The following is a 22,278-nucleotide window of genomic DNA, read 5'->3' as shown; positions in this document are numbered from 1 at the left end:
CTTCAGATGAGCTGAGCTGGGCTGGTTGATTTCAGAGTACTTTTCCTCCTTTTTACTGGATAATAAAAAGCTAGAGCTTTAAAGGACAAAACCAACATCTGGGTGACCTTGCATCCCAAAGCTGTAACACAGAGTTAGATGAATGGGGAACATCTGTTGCTGTCTAGACACTGAAAATCACTAGAGCTGGCACTGTCAATAGAGACCATTGGGTTTGACAGGTACTGTGCCAAAGCACTGAATGCTGCTCAAAAAACCCCCCAAAAAACAGCACAATAACAGGAATAATTGTTACCATCAAGAATCAAATCAGATAAATATAGAATTAATTTCTGTAGGTACATACTACTTATAGTGGTATCTATTTTGAATCCTAAGCTAAATTAAAAAAAGATCATCTCCTTTTAGCTCACTTCTTCTAGAAATATATACATCACACAAATACTAAAGGAAAAAGGAAATAGCATATGTGGGTATATCTCAACTGTGAATAACAGTGGGATTTAATTTCTTGGGGAGTGCTCAAACCATAATGTTCCCATCAAACAGCTCACCATAAATACAGTAAAGTGTTATGCAAACCATTCTGAATTATATCTACTTGTAATTTATTATCAATCTTTTCCAAATCACATCTGAGAACAAAAAGTATTTATTCTATGAATTTATAATGCTATAACAAATCCAAAACCTTTCTAATGATTGGTGGAATTTATTGTACTTCTGAGTTGACAACAATTGAGCTAAATGGTGCTAAACATTTCACACTATAGAAATGATAGTTGCCTGTATGATTCTAGGGAATTACATTTCCTCAAATAGGTGCATGTATTTACCTATATCAAAATCTTACTCTGAAGCCTCACTCACTGGGCTTTTGAAATCTAAACCAGAAGAGCATGACCCTTTAACTGGTCTTAACATCAAGGTAAAAAGGCATATTTAAAAGTATGGGCTCAATGGATTGTATGTGTGTCATACATCCAATGGCCGTACTAACTAAATTCAGAGGTATTCTTCACTATTAACTTTGCCACCAAAGCCTAATTTTAAAATTTTTATTATTTTTATTACAACAGTTTATGAAGGTTACTGATATCTCATGGAAGGGAGAAATCCATTTTTTTGCCATCACAAAAAGAACAGTTATAATTATGTTTATACATAAATGGCATTTCCCTCTTTTTTGATCACTTTTAGGCATAGCTGTAGTATAGAGGCGTGAAAAGGCAAGCACTATTCAGTCACTTTTTAGATATGAATTCGAATAGCTTTCTAGAATTGTTGGGCCCATTCACAGGTCTACCAATAGTGCACCAATGTGTCCATTTTCTGACAGTTCCTCCAACATTTGTCATTTTGAGGGAGTACAAACTTTCATGTTGAAGAACTATATACATTCAAAGAAAACTGGTCTTTTGAAATATACATAGTAGATATACACATTGGCTCTGAAATTACCTTTCATTTATGCTGTATTACTGTCTATACTGTGCATGTATATGTGATCTATGTGATATAGTTACTTTCGTGTTGTCATCCCCACTAAGATGTGAGTTCAAGGTTTTTGTCTCTGTATTTCCAGGAAAGGCAGAAAGTTAATGGGTAAATACTTACAATCAGCAAAAAGTGATGCTTATTATGTCATGTGTCAAAGAACTCTAGACACTCAGCTACAGCACTTCTGGCTAATCTAATCTAAAGCTAAAAGCATTACAACAAATGCAGGAAATTTGTTTTAACTTCTATCAGACAAGATAAGGAACATTCTTATAAGCGCCTTCAAAATGGAAGTCAGACATTTGTCTCAAAGTACTTCAAATAAATTGGAAAATGTTGAGAATCATAAACTATCACTAAGGCTTGAGAGATGTAAAAAATAAGTATTCTTGGTTAAACTTTTAAAAGTAAGGCATTGCTAAGCTTTAAAGGGAGAAACAAATAGCAAAATTATGAAATATTGGAAAAAAGTCTTAAAGGCACTATACTATTGAAATGTTTATTTATGGCATAAAAGTCATAATAATATAGCTATAATTTATATAGTGATTTATAAATACTAGCATTTCATTTTATCTTCATAACAATCCTACAAGATAAGTGCTATGACTAATCTTGTTTTATAGATGAGAAATCAAAGTAGACATAGCTTATAAGTTTCTTTCTTCTTCTCTCTCTCCCTCTCTTCCTCCCCCTCTTTCCCTCCTCCTCTCTCTCTTTCTCCCCCCTTTCTCTCTCTCCCTTTTCCCCTACCCCCCTCTCTCTCCTTCCCTCTCTCTCTCTTTTCCCTTCCCTCTTTCTCTCTACCCCTCTCCCTCATCTGTTTCCTCTCTCCCTCCCTTCCTTCCTTCCTTCCTTCCTTCCTTCCTTCCTTCCTTCCTTCCTTCCTTCCTTCCTTTCTTCCTCCCTCCCTCCCTTCTCTCTCCTCTCTCTCTCTCTCTTCTTTCCTCTCTCTCTCTCTTCTTTCCTCTCTCTTTCTCTCTCTTCTTTCTTCTCTCTCTCTCTCTTCTTTCCTCTCTCTCTCTCTCTCTCTCTCTCTCTCTCTCTCTCTCTCTCTCTTCCTTCCTTTCTTTTTTTCTTTCTTTCTTTCTTGAAGTTGAGGCTAAGTGACTTGCCTAGGATCATACAACTAATAAGTAGATGAAGTCAGATATGAACTCACAAAAAGAAATGTTTTTGACTAGGCCCTGCATTCTTTGCACTGTGCCACCTAGCTTCCTTGCTAACAATTAGTGGGTAAAAGAAATAAAGATACAATATTTTGTCTCATGCAAACTCAGGGAACTTCTGAAAAGGCTAGCAGCTTAAGTTAAAAAACCTTACTCTGGATTAGGATTAGTCAAAAATAAATGAATACTATATTTTAATAAGTGATTTGTTAATGAACATCATAAACTGACTTTAGATCTTTTTAATCAGCTGCAAATAGGTTTGATTTCAAAATTTCTGACAAAGTCCTATATTTTTCTTATGGACTTGTCTCTTCCTCCTCATCATAAATTAAAATTTTTAAATGTGTCAAAAATCAGTTGGCTCCTACAGTCACCAAAGGCACAGCTGTTGTTGTTGTTAATGTATTTACAGTGCCTGCCAATCCCTCTCTCTCCCCCCACCCATCTTTCAATGGTTCTGTTTTGTTTGTTATTTGTATCCTGTGGGATAGAAAATAACCTGCACTGATTGTGGCAATTGATTGACTCAGCTGGTGCTGTGGAATATAAAAATAAGAAAAAAGAGCATCTTGAAAGTTTGTAGGTTGGTTAGAGAGAGCTACATAGAGGGGAGTAATCTCTGAAATGCAAGCAGAAAGGAAACAGCTGTGAGCTGTCCAGACTTCTACCAACCAGACATGGAAAAAAAAAATGGACTTATTCCTTCCCTAAATTTCACAAATTCCACAGAGGGACCCAGAAGCAAAGCATTTAAAATTATTCTTAGTAGTACGCTCCCTCTCTCCATCTCACTGCTATCTACTCCCAATGGAGCAGAAAAGCCTGAAGAGGACAGGTAAAAGGTGATATGGCTTAGGGAATATAAAATGGTTTTTAAGTCAGGAAGGCCTGAATTAAACGTGTATCTCAGATATATATTCTTAAAGACTTAAGACTATAATTTGGGGACATATCAACCTGCTTTAGCTGAGGTACTTTCCTCACCTAGTGAGGAGGTACCCTATCCCACTGAAATACCTAGGTCTTTTTTATTAAGTCCTACTCCTTCAGCACTGATGGCGCACTTAGAATATATGCAAGCCATTTCTTTTAGTTGATAGACAATTTAAGTATGAAAAGCAACTCCCTGTTTCCTAAATACAAAAATCTCTGAGAGCAAAAGGGGAGCAAAATCAGAGAGAGGAGGGAAAAAAGTCAACAATGTGAAAGCTGTTTTTCCTTTCTACCTTTCAGAGGCTGATCTTAGTAAAAGGAGAGGTGAATAGTAAATGAACTGAGAAAAAAAAATCCAAACCCTAAGGATTTTGAAGGGCAGTGGAGTCTTTTTCTTTTGGTAAATAGGATTACTCCTTCACCTACTAGTCCTTTGTCACTGACAAAGCTATGAAAAGCAGCTGTCAGAATGCAAAACAACTCTTATTTGGAATCAGGGGAAGGTATATGATAGAAGGACAGAACATATAATTTCATCCTTTGTATTTTAAAGGGCCAGACAAAGAGAGACAAAAAATTTCTTGAAAAACTATAGGATAGGGGACTTTTCAGAAGTGTTCATAAAATATTATTAAGGGTGAGGATTTTGCACAATCTCTCCAATTCTCTCTTCTCAACTTAGAGGATAATGATAATGGCAGATATTAATATAGTATTTTAAAGCTTTAAAAGCATTTTGTATATATTATTTGATTTTTTACAACAATCCTATGAGGCTGGTCCCATTATTATTTTTCTTTAACAGAAGAGGAAACTGAGACTAAGGGAGGGAAATTGAGTTTTCTTGACTTCAAGTCTAAAGCTCTGTCCACTCTGCCACCCAGCAGCTACAAATTAAAACAGTAATCTCATTCCATTATATAATTTAATAAATTTGTTTTTACACTGCATTGAAGAATAGAAAGCATGATAGATTGCTATCTGCAAGGGTGGAGGGAAGATTCCAGGTGGTTGGAGGATTCTAGGTGGTTGAACTCATGGCTCTACTGAAGTATTCAAGAAAGTTTCTATACTAGAGAAATAATTGTGAGAAAATTATAGGGAAAGAAGGTGAATGCCTTCCATAGCGGAGTTATACAGTCACATAATTTTAGAGCTAAAAGTTCAGAGTCAGTTCCTCCATTTTACAAATTATTATTTTTTTAAATAGCTTTTTATTTACAGGTTATATGTATGGGTAACTTTACCATTTTACAAATTATTAAATTGAGGCCTAAATAGTTGAAGTGCTATGTCCACAATGCCACATACCTAGTCAACCCAAAGCTGGCACTAGGTGCCAGGACACTATTGTCTATGTTTTGGGCCCTTTTTCCCTACTCTGAAGCTGCAAGTATATTTATTATATGTTTTTCAAGAAGTGCTCTGTTACCAACTAATGGTCATGGTCTTTTGTTTCCTATATATTCAGTGCTCCTATACGTTTATCATTGATTATTTTATTATAGAGAAAGTGTCAATATGTATTGGTGGTGGAAGATCCTTATCTTGATGAGGTTTAGATTTGGGGTACCCAAGTGAAATTAGGGTTTCTGGTGGGCAGAGAGTTAAATGAGGTCTAGTGGCAGGTTCGGGTTCAGGGAATCAAATGGAGGGGTTTGGTTCCCCTGCAACTCTTGGGATTTGACACAAGTTTTGGGGAACTCTTTTCTGGCGGCGCAAGAGGTTCCCTGTGAAGGATTTTACAGACCAGGAAACCTAGATTGGTTTATTATGAGGATTGGAAGTAAGGTTAAAGTCTAGTTAAGGAAATAGGTGAGGGTAAAGAGAAGATAGCACTGGAATATCCCAATTTCAATCCCTATCTCTATCTGTCTGTCTGACTGGAACAATAATGAAACTTTATCTACCTATGTATAATTCTTCTGTAATATGTAAAAGCACACAGTAAGTACTATATAAATGCTTAATCATTTCTCTCCCTTCTCCTTCTGCCCTACTCTGCAATTTAAAGTGTTACAGAGATATCTGGGGTTAAATTATGATGTCCTTTTTAAAGATGAGGACTTGTCCAGAGTTACACAGCTGCTAAGTATCTGAGGATGAATCTGAACTTCCATCTTTTGTATTTCTAGTCCAGTGGTCTGTTCATTGTGCTACCTAGCTGCCTAATATGTTGAAGAAATGAGAGGACTCTAAACCAATGTATGACTCCAAGGTCAGATATTGGTCTACAATGTCATGTTGTATGTATTTATATTTTACACATATTTTTAATTACTTATAGTTATACACTGTAATTATATAAATGAGACTACAGGCAAATCATTTTAGAGGTCTGGGCAGCCCTAAGGTCTAAGACTAATTTACAGAGTAGATGCCAAGCTATTTTGGTAGAGGAAATTTCCTTGATTGGGAAGTTCTCTTCATGAAAGAAATCAAAGTATGGTCCTTTTATGTTGATACGCAATTCAATATTTATTACATAGCCAAATCAATACAACAAGCATTTATTAAATTTCTACTATGTGCAAAGTACACAAAGCATTGGGGGGAGAGGGGAAGGACACAAAGATCTAAAACAACCCAGGTTTTCAAGGAGTTGACAATCTAATAGAGAAGACAATGTGCAAACAACTATGTGCAAACAAGATATAATGAAGTCAGTATCAGAGGGAAAGAAGTAGCATTAAGGGAGACTGGAGAAAGAGTTCTTATAGAATGTACAGTTTAGCTAATATCTAAAAGAAGTCAAAGAAGGAAGCAGAGAATCTCAATTATATAGTTATTTATTATAACTACTGTAGTGGAAGATTCAGCTAAGTGAATATCCCTGGCCTCAGTAGCTCAGCTGGAACAACCTGATGTGAACTCAATGAATATCCTTGTTGAATATCTTCCTCCCTGCTCCTAGCTAATCTATTTTACAAGTGTAATTTTCTTCCATTATCAAACCTTTACTACCCTGGAATTGACTTGAGTCAGGACCAGCTCAGAAAATTGTGTAAAACACCTTGTAAACTTCTAAGTGCTATAGGAAAACTTGCTCTTATTATGGAGACTACTACTACCCTCTTTCAAAAACCCTAAGGTATATGTTAGAAGTAGGATTTAAATTCAAATCTTCCTAACCATATCTTTATCAGCTATGCTATATTGCTTCTCTTTAAGAATATTTATGTTATAAAAGCATTTATGGGTCTTTGTTTCAGGACTCAAACTTCTAACATTCATCAAAAAGTACTTTGCAATTTCCCAAAGGAAATCTCACCTAAATTTGCAGAATTTGGCAAAGATTTATTTACACACTCATAAATTAAAGTATGTGATTGTGAATGGAATACCACTGTACAGTAATCAGGAAAGAGATCATTTTTTAAAAAAAAAACAAGGAAAAACATGTATGAAATGATGTGGTAAAATGAACAGATCTAAATTATTTTTATTGTAACATCAATATTTTGAAAATGGACAGTTTTTAAGACTTGTATAAACTGAAGAGTAATGAAATGACGAACAATTTCTATGATTCCAAGAACATTGAAAAAGTAAAACAAACAAAACTTTGAAAATCTTAAGAACTCTGATCAACAAAATGGCTGGCCATCCATAATTCCAGAGGAAAAAGTGATAAAGTTTGCTTGCATCCAGACAGAATAGTGATGAAACACAGAACACAAAATGAGACATATTTTTTGAACATAGCCAATGAGGGAAATTATTTTGTTTTACTATGTGCATTATATTTTTAATGCAGTGAGAGGGAATGAAATAAATTTCTGTTTATTAAAAAAAAAAAAAAAACCAGAAAATACAAAAAAAAACCCCAAAACAAAAAAAAAAAAACCTTGCACACACATTTTGTATATAGATTTCCTTTATCAATTTCCTGTAGCACTTTTCAAACTATGTGCTCCAGTGACATCTCAAACAGAAAATGTTCAAAATAGAATTTATTATTTTCTTCCCCAATATATCCCTTTTCTGAACTTCCCTGTTTATATCAAGAGTATCATAATTCTTACAGTCTCCCAGGTTTACAATTTTAGCCTTATCCTTGACTCCTCACCCTTTTTCACTCTGTGTATTTAATCAGTGGTTATTTATTGCTGTTTCTAGCTCCACAATGTATTTTGCAACCATCTCTTTTTCACTTATGTAATTACCAACTTAGTTCAGGCCTGCATCACCTCTCACCTGGACTACTGCATTAGTCTCTTAATTGAGTTCTAGCTTAGTCTTACTCTCAGTTCAAGCCATCCTTCACATACCTACCAAATTGATTTTCCTTAAGTTCAGATTTGACCATTTCACTCTCTTACTTATTAAATTACATTTGCTTTTCGGGTCAAATATAAATTCCTCAATTTGTCTTTTAAATCCCTACACAACCTAGTTATAACGTATCTTTCCAATCTCATTCTCATTTATGTCATTCTTTTCTTGCACTACACTGTCTAAACAAATTGGCCCATTTTTACTTTTCTTTACATATAGTATTCTATCTACCATCTTTTTTTTGTTGTTGTTGGAGATCTCCCATGTGTGGAATGTAGTCCCTCCTTACCTCCATGTCAAGGAATCTCTTCACTAAAGATTTAGTTTAAGCAACACATTTACTTGATGCTTTTTATCTTCACCCCATCTGCTAGTCATCCCTTATTTTTATATTTTCCCTCCACTTCTCCATCTTCCTCCCTTCATCCCTTCCCCCCACCTCTGTCTCTCTTTGTCTCCCTCCCCCCCTCTATACACACACACACACACACACACACACACTTTAATAGTTAATAACACATAAACTCCATTATAGCACAGACTATTTCATTTTTGTTTTTGTGACCCCAGAACCTAATAAAATATTTAGCACACAATGGGAGTTTAATAAATGATTTTTGATGGACTAAGTGATGTCCACAGATAGTTAAGCTCTACAAGCTGGCCATTTAAATGTGTATCACAGTCTATACAAAAGACATTTTTCATTTTGTTTTGTGTTTTTTTTTTGTGTGTTTTGCTTTTAATTTCCAGTTTTTGGAACTCTTTTGAGTGATTATGGAACTCATTTACAATGTTGCTGAGCTTGATGCAATCAGTACAATATTCTTCCCTACAGGGACTATTCTGTAGAGCTTTTGGACCCCATTCAAAAGACCTTATAGTCTATTCAAATGTGGGGTCTGTGAACTTTAAAATATCTGTATTGATATCTATATCGATTTATCTATACACATGCTATATTTTTATATAATTAATTTCCTTATAATACTTTGTATTTTATTTTGTAGATTTAAAAATATTCTTAGAAAGGGTCTAAATGCTTTACCAGACTGCCAAATGCACTCATGACAAGAAAAAAAAATTCTTGACCTATTGAGAATCTCTCTTTAATTTAATTCTGCATTGGATTTTTTCCATTACAGTGTCAAACATGTTTGGCAAGTCTGTAACTCCAACTTTATGTGTTAACTTGATTCGTTAGAGAGACACTGGAGAGAATTATTTCTGTTAGTATATCTTCCATGTAAAATCATGTACTTATTAATTAATATATTACTTTAATATATGATAATGATTGAAATTAAATATCATAATTTAAATATATGTATGGTAGATATCTTGTTTGAGGGGAACATTTAAGTAGATATTTTGCTCTATTAAAATCCTTTCTTTAAAGTCAACAAATAATAAACACAATAGGGCCTTTTAAATATTTTTCAGTGAACTGAATGATGGTAAAGGTGTGACATACCATGGAATTTTGCTGCTATATATATATGGTTTATTCCCATAAAAATTTAAAATGCATAGGAAAGTTGGCATATAGGTGAGTAGTTAACATTTTCTCGATTACTCTTACATTAATAAGGTCTAACATTTGGGGTTTTTTAAAAATGTTTTTGGTACCTTTCAATATAGATTTCCCTTGCATATTCTTCGTATGTTGTTTTCATTAGTATCATTTCTGTTTACTGAAGAAGTACAAGTGATATCTGTGATGTTAAGAGTCCAAATATAATGGTTTTCCTATCTTTGATGAGGAAAGAGTTTGAAACAAAAATCTTTAAGCAGCCATTTTGAGTCTATCTTTCCTTTTCCAGTTTCATCCTTAAATATACTTAGGATCACTTGCTTTGTTAAGTCTCTAGGGTAGTTTTCTCTAAACGTACTTGTTTTTGCCATCAATAGTTATTTGGTAAAGTGATATTGTTCCTAATCTTTCATTGTCACCATCCTTTACACATTTTATGAAAAAGTTTATATTTTATAAGGAGTTGGTTTGCTCTGAATATTTGGTGAGGACCTAAAAAGCTTTGCTGGCTAAGGTGGTTTCTAGGGTTTTTTGTGTCCTTATTACGAACATTGATTTATATTTAACATTTATTTTAATTGATTTATTTAATGTTAATTTAAAATTTTTTTAATAAATTACTAGATTTATTTTATATATAAATTTAAACTTCAGTTGTCAAAGTTGGTAACAGAATCTTCTCTATCCATCTACTGGAAGGATAGCCCAAATGTCTCTTATCTTTATATATTTCCCTAAATAATTCACATGAAAACATTATTCATTACCACAAGAAAAAAATAATGTTCACTCAGAGAGGAAAATAATTCTCTCTTCCTGTCCCCTTTTCTTTTCAAGCTTTGTACAAATGTTCAATGTTATAGTATTATTTTATGTTGCAATGGAATCAGAGAATAGAAAGATTATGTTCCACATAGAAATTATAAGGACTAGGATAATATGAGAATTGCAATTGTACCCTAAATTCTTCTGTATTTTGTGCCAATGTTCCATAGAGCCCTGAAAAAAATAACAGTGTACAAGATGCTTGACTTCCTGGACTAATGGGGTCAGGGAACTAGTCTTCTCCTGCTAAAGAGCCATGTAACCTTGAGCAAGTCATTTATCTGAGGTTCTAGTTTCCTCTGAAAGAGTAAAATATAACTGTAAAATATGACATAAAGGTGAGCTAATATTACATACTAAAGTATCATTTTATAGATATGAATCCTGAAAAGCTTGCGGACATGTGTGAAAGTGTGTGTGTGTGTGTGTGTGTGTGTGTGTGTGAGAGAGAGAGAGAGAGAGAGAGAGAGAGAGAGAGAGAGAGAGAGAGAAAGGTGTTTGGGGATGGTGGAGAAGAAGTTAGTCTCTTTCTCCATCTCAGAGATTCACAGAAGAGTTCTCCCAGCAGACTTACCAGAGTCTGATTCTTTTTGCCTACGGGGAAAAGAACTGAAATCCTTATTTCATAGCAACATAAACAAATGTGCCCTTTACACTTTGTCTTTCTCCTGAGAACTCTGAACCACCATCAGCTGACAATGTGCCATTTTCTGTTCAATTCAGCATGTTTACTTTTTTATTGTGATTCATGTCTGAGTTTCTTTTGAATCAAATTATTATATTTCCCTGGTGAGATGTGCAATCTGACTATCTTGTTAGACCAAAATCAAATGAAAAAGTTCACAGTGAACACTTCTTAGTCTCATCCCTACCATATGTTTCTTTCTTTTATTTGGACATTCATCTGCCTGATACTTCATCAGTAATGAGTTCTTCCAATGCTTAGGCCAATTTTCAGACACTTTTATCTTTGAAAAGATAAAAGAGTATTGGTTGAAAATCAGTGTCAACAGAGAGAAAGCCTCCATTTCAAAAAAAAATGCTACAATCTGGATAAATTGTTTTTCACAGCATATGGAATGGAGAAAACCAAAGAAACCAGAATGGTTGTCTTGATCGTTACTCGGTAGGAGTCATAGCAAGAAGTATAGAAACTGTTTGTATTTTATCCCCAGAGAAAGTTTCCATATTGAAGTAATTGATTATTTCAACAGGTCTTGGGGCTTAGTATTCTATGACAAACACACAGAACTATAGAAATACAAGCATACTGCAGTTTTTCAGTACAAAAAAATGCCCTTATCTATTTACTTTTCTGAGTATAACAAAAGGTAAACAATATTGAAACTTTCTTAGTTCTCATTACATAACAGGGAAGGCTGTTCATATTTTTCAGTTCCCTATCTAATGATAATAATAGGGCCAATGTTATTTTGACCCAAATGTATAAAATTTAATGTTTTTTTTTTTCTGAAATGCTATTATACCAGTGGTAACAATAAAACCTTTTTTAAAGTAAGGGCATTCTGATTCCTATGTTAAATACCATTCCTTAGAGCTTTCCTAAGTTAAACAATTATAAAAATTCTATTTTTGATATAAAAGGTTGAATAGATGCTATAGTTTAAAAAAAACACTATAATTTTGTCTGTTCTCAATCTCTGAAGGTACACAAGAATGAATACAATAAAAATCTGCCTATTCGTTTAATAATTTCATTATAATAAGCACTTTTGATTATACATGACACTTGACAAAGAAATTATTGAGCCCTGAAGATGAATACAATGACTTGTTATTCCTTCCCCAAAATGTTATTCATTCACTCTATCCCCTGCTAAAGGTAAAAGATTTTCTATAAAAGATAATTTGCATACAAACCCTACCTTTAATCCTGTCTATGCTAATTTAGTCAGTCAGCCAACAAAGTTAGCTGTTTATTAAGTGCCAAGCACTCTGCTACATATTGGGGATATAAAGAAAGGCAAAAACCACAGTTGTTGTCCTCAAGAATACTCCATTCTTTCATTCTAATGGGGGAGATGACATGCAAACATTTATTTATGTATAGGATATACAGAGTACATATGACAGGTAATCACATGGAGAATGCAGTGACAACAGAAGATCTCTTGCAGAAGGTGGAATTTTAGGTGAGCCAGGAAGAGAAAGTGAGAAGACAGAGCATTTCAGACATGGTAACTATCCAGAGAAAAGCATGCAGTTGGGAAATGGAGGGTCATGTGGGAGGAATAGTAAGAAGACCAATGTCACTAGATCTTTGCGTGCAAGGAAAGGGTAAAATATAAGACTAGAAAGGCAAGATGGTACACAGTTATGAAGGGAAAAGCCAAACACACCAGTAGTCATACCTGTGATGTAAATTGTGTCCCCTTTAACCTTTTGGGGGGCCCCTGAAACTATGTTCCCTTTAATCTGTGAGAGGGGCTCTCAAGCTCTCCCCTGGAGGGGACACACCCTTCTGTCCTTAAGGGAAACCCCAAAAATAAGTAATCTCTTTTCAATTGGAAATCTAAATTTGGGGCATAATCAACACTGAGTGATTCAAACTCCCAGTTTAATTGAATTGAATTGAAACCCCAAGCCTCAGACTCTAATAAAAGACAACTCTGAACCCTGAATCTTTGCAGAAGTTGGTAACAGGACCTTGCCCACTGGTGAAGATATCTTCTTAGTGTAACCCACTTTTGCTATATTGCCTGCCCACTAAGAAGGCCGCCTTCTGTAGAGGACCACAGACAGGGGGGGAATTCTGGGTGAGGAATAAGACCCTTCAGCGAAGAGGGAACTTGCTGACAATGTCTGGTTCAGCTCCCCATCTGCCCTTAGGGCAGAGAAGTCAGGGGACAGTAACAACCTGTGTTGTTGAAGCAGAATGATACCACGTGACAAACTACATACAATAGCAAGTGGTTCATGTGGTCCCACATGTGCAGTACAAAAAGGGGAAAGGGTTGGAATAAATGGACCCTATATTTCCACCATCCTCAGGAGTCCTGCCTCAATCACTTCTTCACCCTGGTGTGGGGGCTCTAGAAAGCATGGTACATTTTGTCACCCCAACTTGGGGGCTCTAGGAAGCAGGACACCACAAACTTCCTAGCAAACTGTCTTCTTAGGGGAAATAAAACTCCTTTTGCTACACAGGTTATGCATTCTTTTGCATAAGACCTGCAGCTCTGACCAGAGGAGATCTCCCACCCCATTTCCCCACCTTGGGGAAGATTCCTCAGCAGTCATAATTTAGTTACAAACAAAACCACAGAGTGATAGACCTAGGGTCAGAAAGATTCTTCTTTCTGAGTTCAAGTCTGACCTCAGACACTTACTAGCTGGAAAAGTCACTTAATCCTGTTTGCATCAGTTCCTCATCTGTAAAATGATCTAGAGAAGGAAATGGCAAATTACCCCAGTATCTCTGTCAAGAAAACTCCAAATGGGGTTACAGAGAGTCAGACATGACTGAACTCCAAATGAACAACTACAAGTTACCAAAATGGTATCATTTATTTGACATCACATGGACCTGGGAACCACTTCATAGCTATCAAGGCTTAGAAAACAAATTGATCTAGAGGTTGATAGGATCTAATAGTTACCTAGTTCAAGTCTCTTATTTTCGAGAAAAGGAAATTGAGTAGTTAAATGATCTGCCCAAAGTCATATAGATAGCAAGTGGCAGAACTGGGTCAATTACAGCAGGACTTCTTAATATTTTTCCACTCGGGACTCCTTTTTACCCAGGATATGTTTATGTGACCCCAGGTATACAGGAATATAAAATAAGTATACAAATCAAACAATTTATTGATAATAAATCATCATTTCACAATCCCCATATTTACTTATGCTATCCCATATGGGGAGTCATGAGTCATAGGATAAGAATCTTTGTACCAGAGAACATCAGTAACCCTAAATCTTTGGTTTGGGGCATACCAAAGATGTTCCTGAGTGACAAAAGTTTGGAATCTGAAGTCAAAAAATTTTCATCTGAATCTTGGTAGTGGTATTTATGTTTGTCACGTGCATCATTTCGGGGAAGGGAACGGGGAAGAACCATTCATAAACACCTATTATGTGTCAAGCATTATGCCAAGTGCTTTACAAATTTTCACAACAACCTTGGGAGGAAGGATGAATCATTTAATTTCTATGGACATCACTTTTTTCATTTAAGAAATGAGAGCGTTTGCATAAATGATCTCTAGTTGCCCTTTTAGTTCTTTTGTTCTAAGTCCCAGGATCTCGAATAAGAGAGGAAATTTAATATAGAAAATCAGGCTCAGAGCGAGGAAGACTTGGATTCAAAACCAAGTTCTGGAAAATACTGGCTACTATGATTGTGGAGAGGTCATAATCTCTCAGTGGCAAAGGCAAAGGCAAAGGCATTATATATGACTGAATATTTCAATGAAGGAGTCCATGTATTTTATTGGAGGGAAATTCTTCTTCAGGTGTTCTCTATGCCAAAGAAATCATAGGTTCAATATGGAAAAAAGAAAGATCTTCAGTATTTTCAGAATTTTAACAATGGAATGAAATCCACAGAATAATTGCAGAAGTATTTGCCTATATAGCAAGAGAAACATTCTTCAGGAAAACAGAAAGTGAACAAAAATACATCCTCAGGTGAAGATCCATATTATTATTTTCATGTTTGGGGTATAATACTGTGGAAGAGGGTCAGCTAAGTGACTGAGTGCCTGGAGTCGGAAAGACTCCTCTTCTTGAGTTCAATTGTGGCCTCACACACTTACTAGCTTTGTGAGCCCAGGTAAGTCACTTAGCCCTGCTTACCTCAGTTTCCTCATTTGTAAACTGAGCTGGAGAAGGAAATGGCAAACCACTCCTTTATCTCTGCCAAGAACCTTAAATAGGATTATGAAGAGTCAAGCAAATGACTAAAGTAATTTGAAATGACTAAACAACAGAGAGTGAGAGTAGGGAATGAAGTAAAACATGATGGAGACTTTTCTTAAAATAGCAATCTAGGAGAGGCAGACATCAATAAAGAGAGGAGGAAGCCAGGAAGAAAGAATTTTGATGAGGAGGAGTCAGGAATGAAGTATGGAAAAGGACTATAGTGTCACTTAGGTAGGTACTTCTTCAAATGAAGCAAATCAAAACTAATCTGTACTCGTTCATATTGTGCACTTTTTGACCTTATCATCCTGTAGAGCTCTACCAAGGATCTATCCAGGGTGCTAAAACATCATAAAGTTTCCAAACTAAGTTATAGATACTTTGTGGGGGGAAGTATTCACTAAATCAATATTCACTAAATAGCTGTAACATTGTATTGGACTATTTCAAAATCAGTAGTTGATGAAAAAAATGAGGATTAGAAAGAAGGCTAAGAAGCTGAGGAGTGGGGGAAAAGAAAGGGAACATTAAGTTCTGAAAAAATTGCAAAGAAACCATTTTGGGATTCACTAAAACCAAATAAATGAGGTTTGTATATGAAATCCTTTTTATTAAATGAGGGAAGAAAAGGATAGCAACCCAGTAAATGATAAGCTAATGGATCATGGCAATAACTAGAAACTTGAATTGATTTTTAATCAATGAAGTTATAACATTTTTTATTTACCTTTAGAGGACCATAGCTATTCTTATTTACTGTGTTTATGACTCCATTTAGAGCAATTTATCTTTGTGAATCAGGATCATCAGACCAATTCTTAAAACAAATAAAACACAAGAAACAAACTAGAACCTAAATATGATTGGTGGCTATCTCTTTTAAAAAACTATACTAAAATTAGCCTCTCAAACAAAAAAACAACCCAAACTCCAAATCCTGTCGGTTGACAACAAAGATAATCGAGTGTCTCACTAATTCATATAACTGTTCCAATAAATGCCAAACAACTTTATCATTCCAAAAGTATTGTTATATACTGAATACAGTTGTCCTGATAAAAATCCTGATGAAAAATTAACTTATTTTATCTTTTATATGCATATATATGAATTCAAGAATTTATTTCTTTTCATTATTGAATAGTTGGTCAATCCAGAAGCATTGATTAGGCTCTCAATATATGCAAGATATGTGCTAAACACTGAAGATATAAACAAAGGCAAGAACAATCCTTTGCCCTCAAGGACCTCATTTTAATCAGAAGACAATATAGTAACAACCAGGTATATATAAATATATAGAGAGAACAGATAGAAGAAACTATAAGGTCTACTCAGAGATTCACAAAGTATTGGACAGAAAGGAACAGAAATCCTCTCTTTCTCCTCTTGGTTTCATAGGAGACTGCAAAAAGATTGGGAGCCCTAGAAATAAGTCTTAACATTTCACAGGTAGCAGGACAGCATTTGAGCTGTCCATTTCTCTTGGATCAAATTCAGTTTTGATTCTTTGGCTACTGTGGTGGTTCCCTGAAATATAGCATAACTGAAAGAATAATGATATTAGAAAGATGGATTTGAGGGCCATGGAGCATTTCAGGATCACGCAAAGTATTAAATCATTTTTCATAATCTAATATCCTCTTACTCAGTAAATTCTAGTATCTTTCTATTGCCTTAAGAATCATATATACTTTGTTTATTTTCGGATGATCTTCATAGCCTTGCCCTAACAATCTTTCTATTTTCACTGTATATTTTGTCCCTCTTCTTTATTCTGTGATGTAGTCTTCTTTCAATTTTTCATTCATAACACCCCATCTCCCATCTCCACTGTCTTTGCTTTCACTCTTTTCAAATCCTAAATTGTGCTTCCTCCTCATTTCCATCTTGTAGAATTCTTATCTTCCTTCTGGACACAGCTAAACACTTTTCTGGATCCTCTCAACTTTGAGTGCCTCCCATCTCAAACCAACTTGTACTAAATGACTATTTGTTTAAATTTATTCTTTTTATATTAATTCTGTATATACTTAGATAAGATTGGTTTTCCCTCAGAAGCACATTACTAGTAGGAGTTATTTGTATTCCTACTATCTAGCACAATGTCCTGCATATATCAGGCACCTAACAGATTCTCATTGATTGATTAATTGTTATGGACTTAGTTATTGTCTCTTTGTAGCATATAAGTACCAACGGGATTAACTTAATGGTCTATTCATCGTGTACTGTGGGTATCACAGTTTGGAAAATAGGTATTCATTCTTCATACATTTCTTTTTTCCTCTGTGGAATCTTGGGGTTCTCTTTTTAGTGGTATTTCCAAGTGATCTTTCCAAGAAGCAATTATACCATTATTGTCACACTACCATCCATAAACAGAAATGCTTTCACCATCTGTAAGGATATCTTTTCCTTTTGGACTCTGCCCTAGAAATTAGGACAGTTTGAATACTTCAGTTTCTCAACCTCTGTTTTTATCTCAATTAATGTTAATATTACCAAAGGATTGTTTAATAGTTATCTTTGTGTTTATCTTCTATTAAGTGATTTTATTTCATTTTAACATATTTATGGTAGACATTCTTTTGGAACAGAGACTTTGAGGTAAATTTTGTTCTACAGCAAGTCAGATGCTGTTTTATAATTAACAAACAGAGATACAGGGGCAGCTAGGTGGCACAGTGGATAGAGCACCAGCCCTGAAGTCAGGAGGACCTGATTCAAATCTAGTCTCAGGCACTTAATGCTTCCTAGCTGTGTGACCCTGAGCAAGTCACTTAACCTCAATTGCCTCAGCAAAAAAAATAAAATAAAATAAAAAAAAGAAGAAGAAGAAGAAGAAGAAGAAGAAGAAAGAAGAAGAAACATAAATACAGTGGGCTCCTGCACCTAACACTCAAAATTATGATTATGAAGATACAGTCTGAACTAGAAAGTGATTTTTAAAAGTCTGCCTTTTCCCCATATTTTCTTTATGGTACCTTATACTTATGAATAGCTCATTCCCATTAAGTTTTTTAGATATAAGAAATTAGGCATATAGGTCAACATATCCTGATGGCCTCTTGCACAACAGTCTGTATCTTCTCCATCCAGGTATCTTGAAATATAAATTTCTCAATGTATTTAAGTCTCTTTCACTTTTAGCTTGGATTTTGGGACACATGGCAAGTGTAAAAAGGCTGTCCCACATTTCCATTGATAACCTATGTATAAGAAGTGACATAAGGCACAATATATAAAAAATGATTAGAATCACATGTTGACAGAGAAAGATACCAGATAGATAGTGATAGAATACAAATGCCCTTGTACCCAGAAAATGAGAAAAAGAACTAAAGAAATGATTTCAGCATGATGGATAGATCCTTCAAAGATGTTATACAGTAGAACAGGGATAACAATCCCAGAATCAGATGGCAAGAGCAGGTTGCAATCTGAACTTCTGGAGGAACTACGAACATTAGTCCATCAGCCAGCAAGTCACTATCTATCTGCTAGGCATTGAGCTAAATGCTGAGGATACAAAGAAAGGCAAAAACAGTCTCTACCCTCAGAGTTCAAAAGGGAGATAAGGCATAAATAGAATTTAGTACAAAGGCCTGGAGATGGGAATTGGAATGACCCACATTAAGCTATCATCAGCTCTCAACTAGATTATTGATTTCTCTTTTTCAAGTTTTTCTTCACACTTATTCATTCTCCATTCAGTTTCCAAGGTGATTTGTCTAAACTGCCACAACCTCTAATTAATGAGTTTCAATGTCTCAGGATTAAAGGTAACAAGCATTTATGTAAGTCCTCTTTTTCATTCACTCTGTGATCCAGGTAGACTGGCTTGCTTGCTGTTTTGCCTCAAATAACACTTTTATCTCTCATATCTAACTATTCATATTTCTCTTTTAGCTCTATTAGTTTCTCAAATCTCCCCTTCTGACTTTCTCAGTTCCTCTAGCTACTAGGGTCTTCTCTTCTAAGATTACCTCCCATCTGTTCTGCATGTTATTTACTATATACTTATGTATTTACATGGTATCTCCTCCATTAGACTGTAAACTCCCTCAGTGCAGGAAATATTTTTGCCTTTCTTTGTATCCCTTGAATTTAGCATAGTGCTTGACACATACTAAGAGCTTAATAAAAGCTCCATCACTGATTTACTCACTGTAGCTTGGATTGTAGAATCCATAGAGGGAAGTAAAGCAGAAAAAGCCTGGAAAGATAGGAAGTGGCCAGGTTGTGACAACTTTAAATGAGGTTATGGAGTCATTGATGTGAAACACTTAGTTTGGTCTAACTCTTCCCATTTTCCATCTTCTTTCTAACAAATATGTGACCGGGTGTAATAATTATAAATGAATTGTTAGTATCTGCTTAAAAATAAACTTATTGAGGCAGCTAGGTGGTACAGTGGATAGAGCACCAGCCCTGAAGTTAGGAGGACCTGATTTGAATTCTCTTTGAAAAATAGAGCACCCCCCCAAATGATCCTAGATTAATCTGTGATTACTTGATGGACACACTAATCACTTTCTCATTAGCACTCAGTATCACCAAACATTTAAGCACCATTTGCATACAAGGTACTAGACAGCATCAAAGCACCATCCTTTACACAGGATTTATACTTTTCTTAATATATTATGAGTTTAATTTCACTTTTTCTACCTACTTTAATCTTCTTGGTTCTTTTCCTTAATCCTATTAAGTATGTCCTCTAAAAGGGTAGGAAGGTAAGTGATATGCAAAGAAAGCACATTTCCATGCAATGTAAACTATATTCTAAATTTAAACCCAAGAATTTCAGGTTAGTTCTCTAAAAGATGTCTATTCAGCTCAAATAGAAAACTTGAGGAACATACAACCATTCCCAAGTGTGTATAGCCTTATTAAATGGCCCTGGCAAAGTTTCTCTGCAGAAAAAAAAAAGGATAACCAAGTTCCTGTTTTATTGTTTTGGACCAAAAGAACACTATTCTTATTTCTCATAAGCACATCACTGACATGACAAACATCTGTACTGTTGGTTGCTCTGTTGTTGTAATGAGTCTCTGGTGATTAAGACTAGAAAAGAGAGCTCAACTCAAAACAAACACACGGAAGTATCGGGGGCATAAAACTGGTATTGTTATTTGATCTTAAATGTCACAAGGAAGCAATGTTGATATCCATAAGAGTTTGGGACTACCTGAAACAGACGGGAAATTATTTGCTTCTGACAAGATATACTGAAACTATAGAGTAGGATAGGAATCTGTTATTTTAGTGTATCTTATTGATAATAAGAGTTGGTATGCATATATGGGCAGCTACATGGCACAGTGGACATATGGCCAATGCTGGAATTAGGAAGAGGTAGGTTAAACCCAACCACAGACACTTTAATAGCTGTGTGACTCTGATAAGTAACTTAATCCTGTTTGCTGCAGTTTCCTCATCTGTAAAATGAGCTAAAGAAGGAAATGGCAAAGCACTCCCTTTGCCAAGAAAACCCTAAATGAAGTCATGGAGAGTCAGATACAGTTGAAATTGACTGAACAATAATAGTGTTTAGTATTTTAGTGTGTTTATAATCCTTTTAAGTTTTGCAAAGCACTTTATATGTGTTATGACATTTAATCCTTACAACATACCCATGAGATAGGTACTATTATTATGCCCATTTTAAGGATAAAGTAATCTAGACAGTAAGAGGTTAATAACTTGCCCAGGGTCACACAGTTAATGTGTCTGAGGCACCTAGACTACAAGTTCAATACCATTCCTTCTGAGGTGTTAGGGGGAAAAATGTACCTATGGTTCTGTTTTTCTTTTAAGTGCATAAGCCCACTACTTTAGGAAGTTTCATGAGTGAATCTACTTTATCAGATAAAATATAAAGTCATTAAAAAGTCCAGATTTCAGGTGGTTAGTCAGGGAAATGCTGGCATGCTTCTTGTAACAGATTCCTTCAAATCAGAGACCTCTCTGATTCCTCAATGGCTTTCTAACATTCTAGCTTCCAACAAGGACTCTGAGAGAAGGAAGTACTTTGTCTTGCTGAGACTGAATGCTACTATCTGAGAAAATAACACTGAAAACTATCTACAAAAGAGGGCAGAGGTAATAACAGGTGGTTCATTCTGGCAGGACCATAACTATTGTCCTAAAGCATGATATTTATCAGAATCTTTAGTATTATATAATAAGCACAGATAGTCTGTAATTTTTAAGAAGACATTTTCTTTTTCTGTTATGGATGACTGCTATAAAATACCTTGGGGTTTCAGGCTTCATTTATAAGAAAGTCAAAGGAAGGAAAAAGAAATCAGAGAGAAGGGAATAGTAGGTTAAGTAATTTCAAATTTCATTACTCCTTCCATAGAATTAAACAAATAATTAAAGCAGGCATTCACTTCACATTTAGTTTTTAATACTCTAAAACATTCAAGACCTTAAAGACCTTCAAATAGTAGTGTCTTCATCATTTGAACATCCTATGCATTTCTTACTGATGGGGGGGGGGGCGGGAATCTGTTTTGTATTTTCCTATAATTTAGGCAGAAAGTACCAACATGATTGGCCAGAAGGTTTTTGAAATGGGCTTTTTTGGTGAATTTTGCTCACCTCATACTCCTCCTTGAATCCATACCCTTCTGCACATTTCATCTGGGTGATGTGCTGTAGTAAGTCTGCCACGCGGATGGCCGGATGAAGCTGTCCTGTCTGGTAGGGCACATCGGGGTTCTCTCGCTTCTTGTAAGTGTGGGACTGGACCAAGCTGCTTGTATCACTGGCCATCGTGTGGGTTTCGTCTAGACAAAAAATGGCACAGAATAAACAGGACCTGATCATTGAACTGAGTTTCAAATACATTGTCTGCTAAGAGAATGGCAGTTGTTATCACCCAAATCTATAATTGTAGTACCCTCTTGTGATATTTCAGCAAAGAAGAAAAGTAAAATGTTCAGAAATTCTTAATGGGAAGAGCAAGACTCATTGGAATTAGGCAAAGAATTTATGCTTTGCAAAGCAGTCCAAACCATAGATTTCCAAATGCTAATTGACAAGGAGAGTTATTAAGCCCCTCAGCCACGGTGTGCTAAATCATATCGAAGTTTCATCCTGAAACTTCATCAAGTCCCCTTGGTGGAGAACAAGACT

At 35.3% G+C, this 22,278-nt stretch overlaps 1 protein-coding gene across 8 annotated transcripts in view; it reads right to left on the bottom strand.

Moving 5' to 3' along the window:
• The window catches only part of PTPRM (protein tyrosine phosphatase receptor type M), a 936,902-nt gene that overhangs the window by 171,474 nt on the left and 743,150 nt on the right, over nt 1-22,278 (bottom strand). For all 8 annotated transcript variants that reach the window (XM_031953603.1, XM_031953648.1, XM_031953697.1 and 5 more), the window contains one exon: nt 21,742-21,929. In XM_031953603.1, coding sequence (XP_031809463.1) covers nt 21,742-21,929 — 188 coding nt within the window. The remainder of the gene's footprint in view (nt 1-21,741; nt 21,930-22,278) is intronic.

The sequence above is a fragment of the Sarcophilus harrisii genome, chromosome 1 (assembly GCF_902635505.1).
Source record: "Sarcophilus harrisii chromosome 1, mSarHar1.11, whole genome shotgun sequence".
Lineage (NCBI taxonomy): Eukaryota > Metazoa > Chordata > Mammalia > Dasyuromorphia > Dasyuridae > Sarcophilus > Sarcophilus harrisii.
The sequence above is the reverse complement of the archived record's forward strand: the minus strand, read 5'-3'. Positions and strand labels throughout refer to the sequence as shown.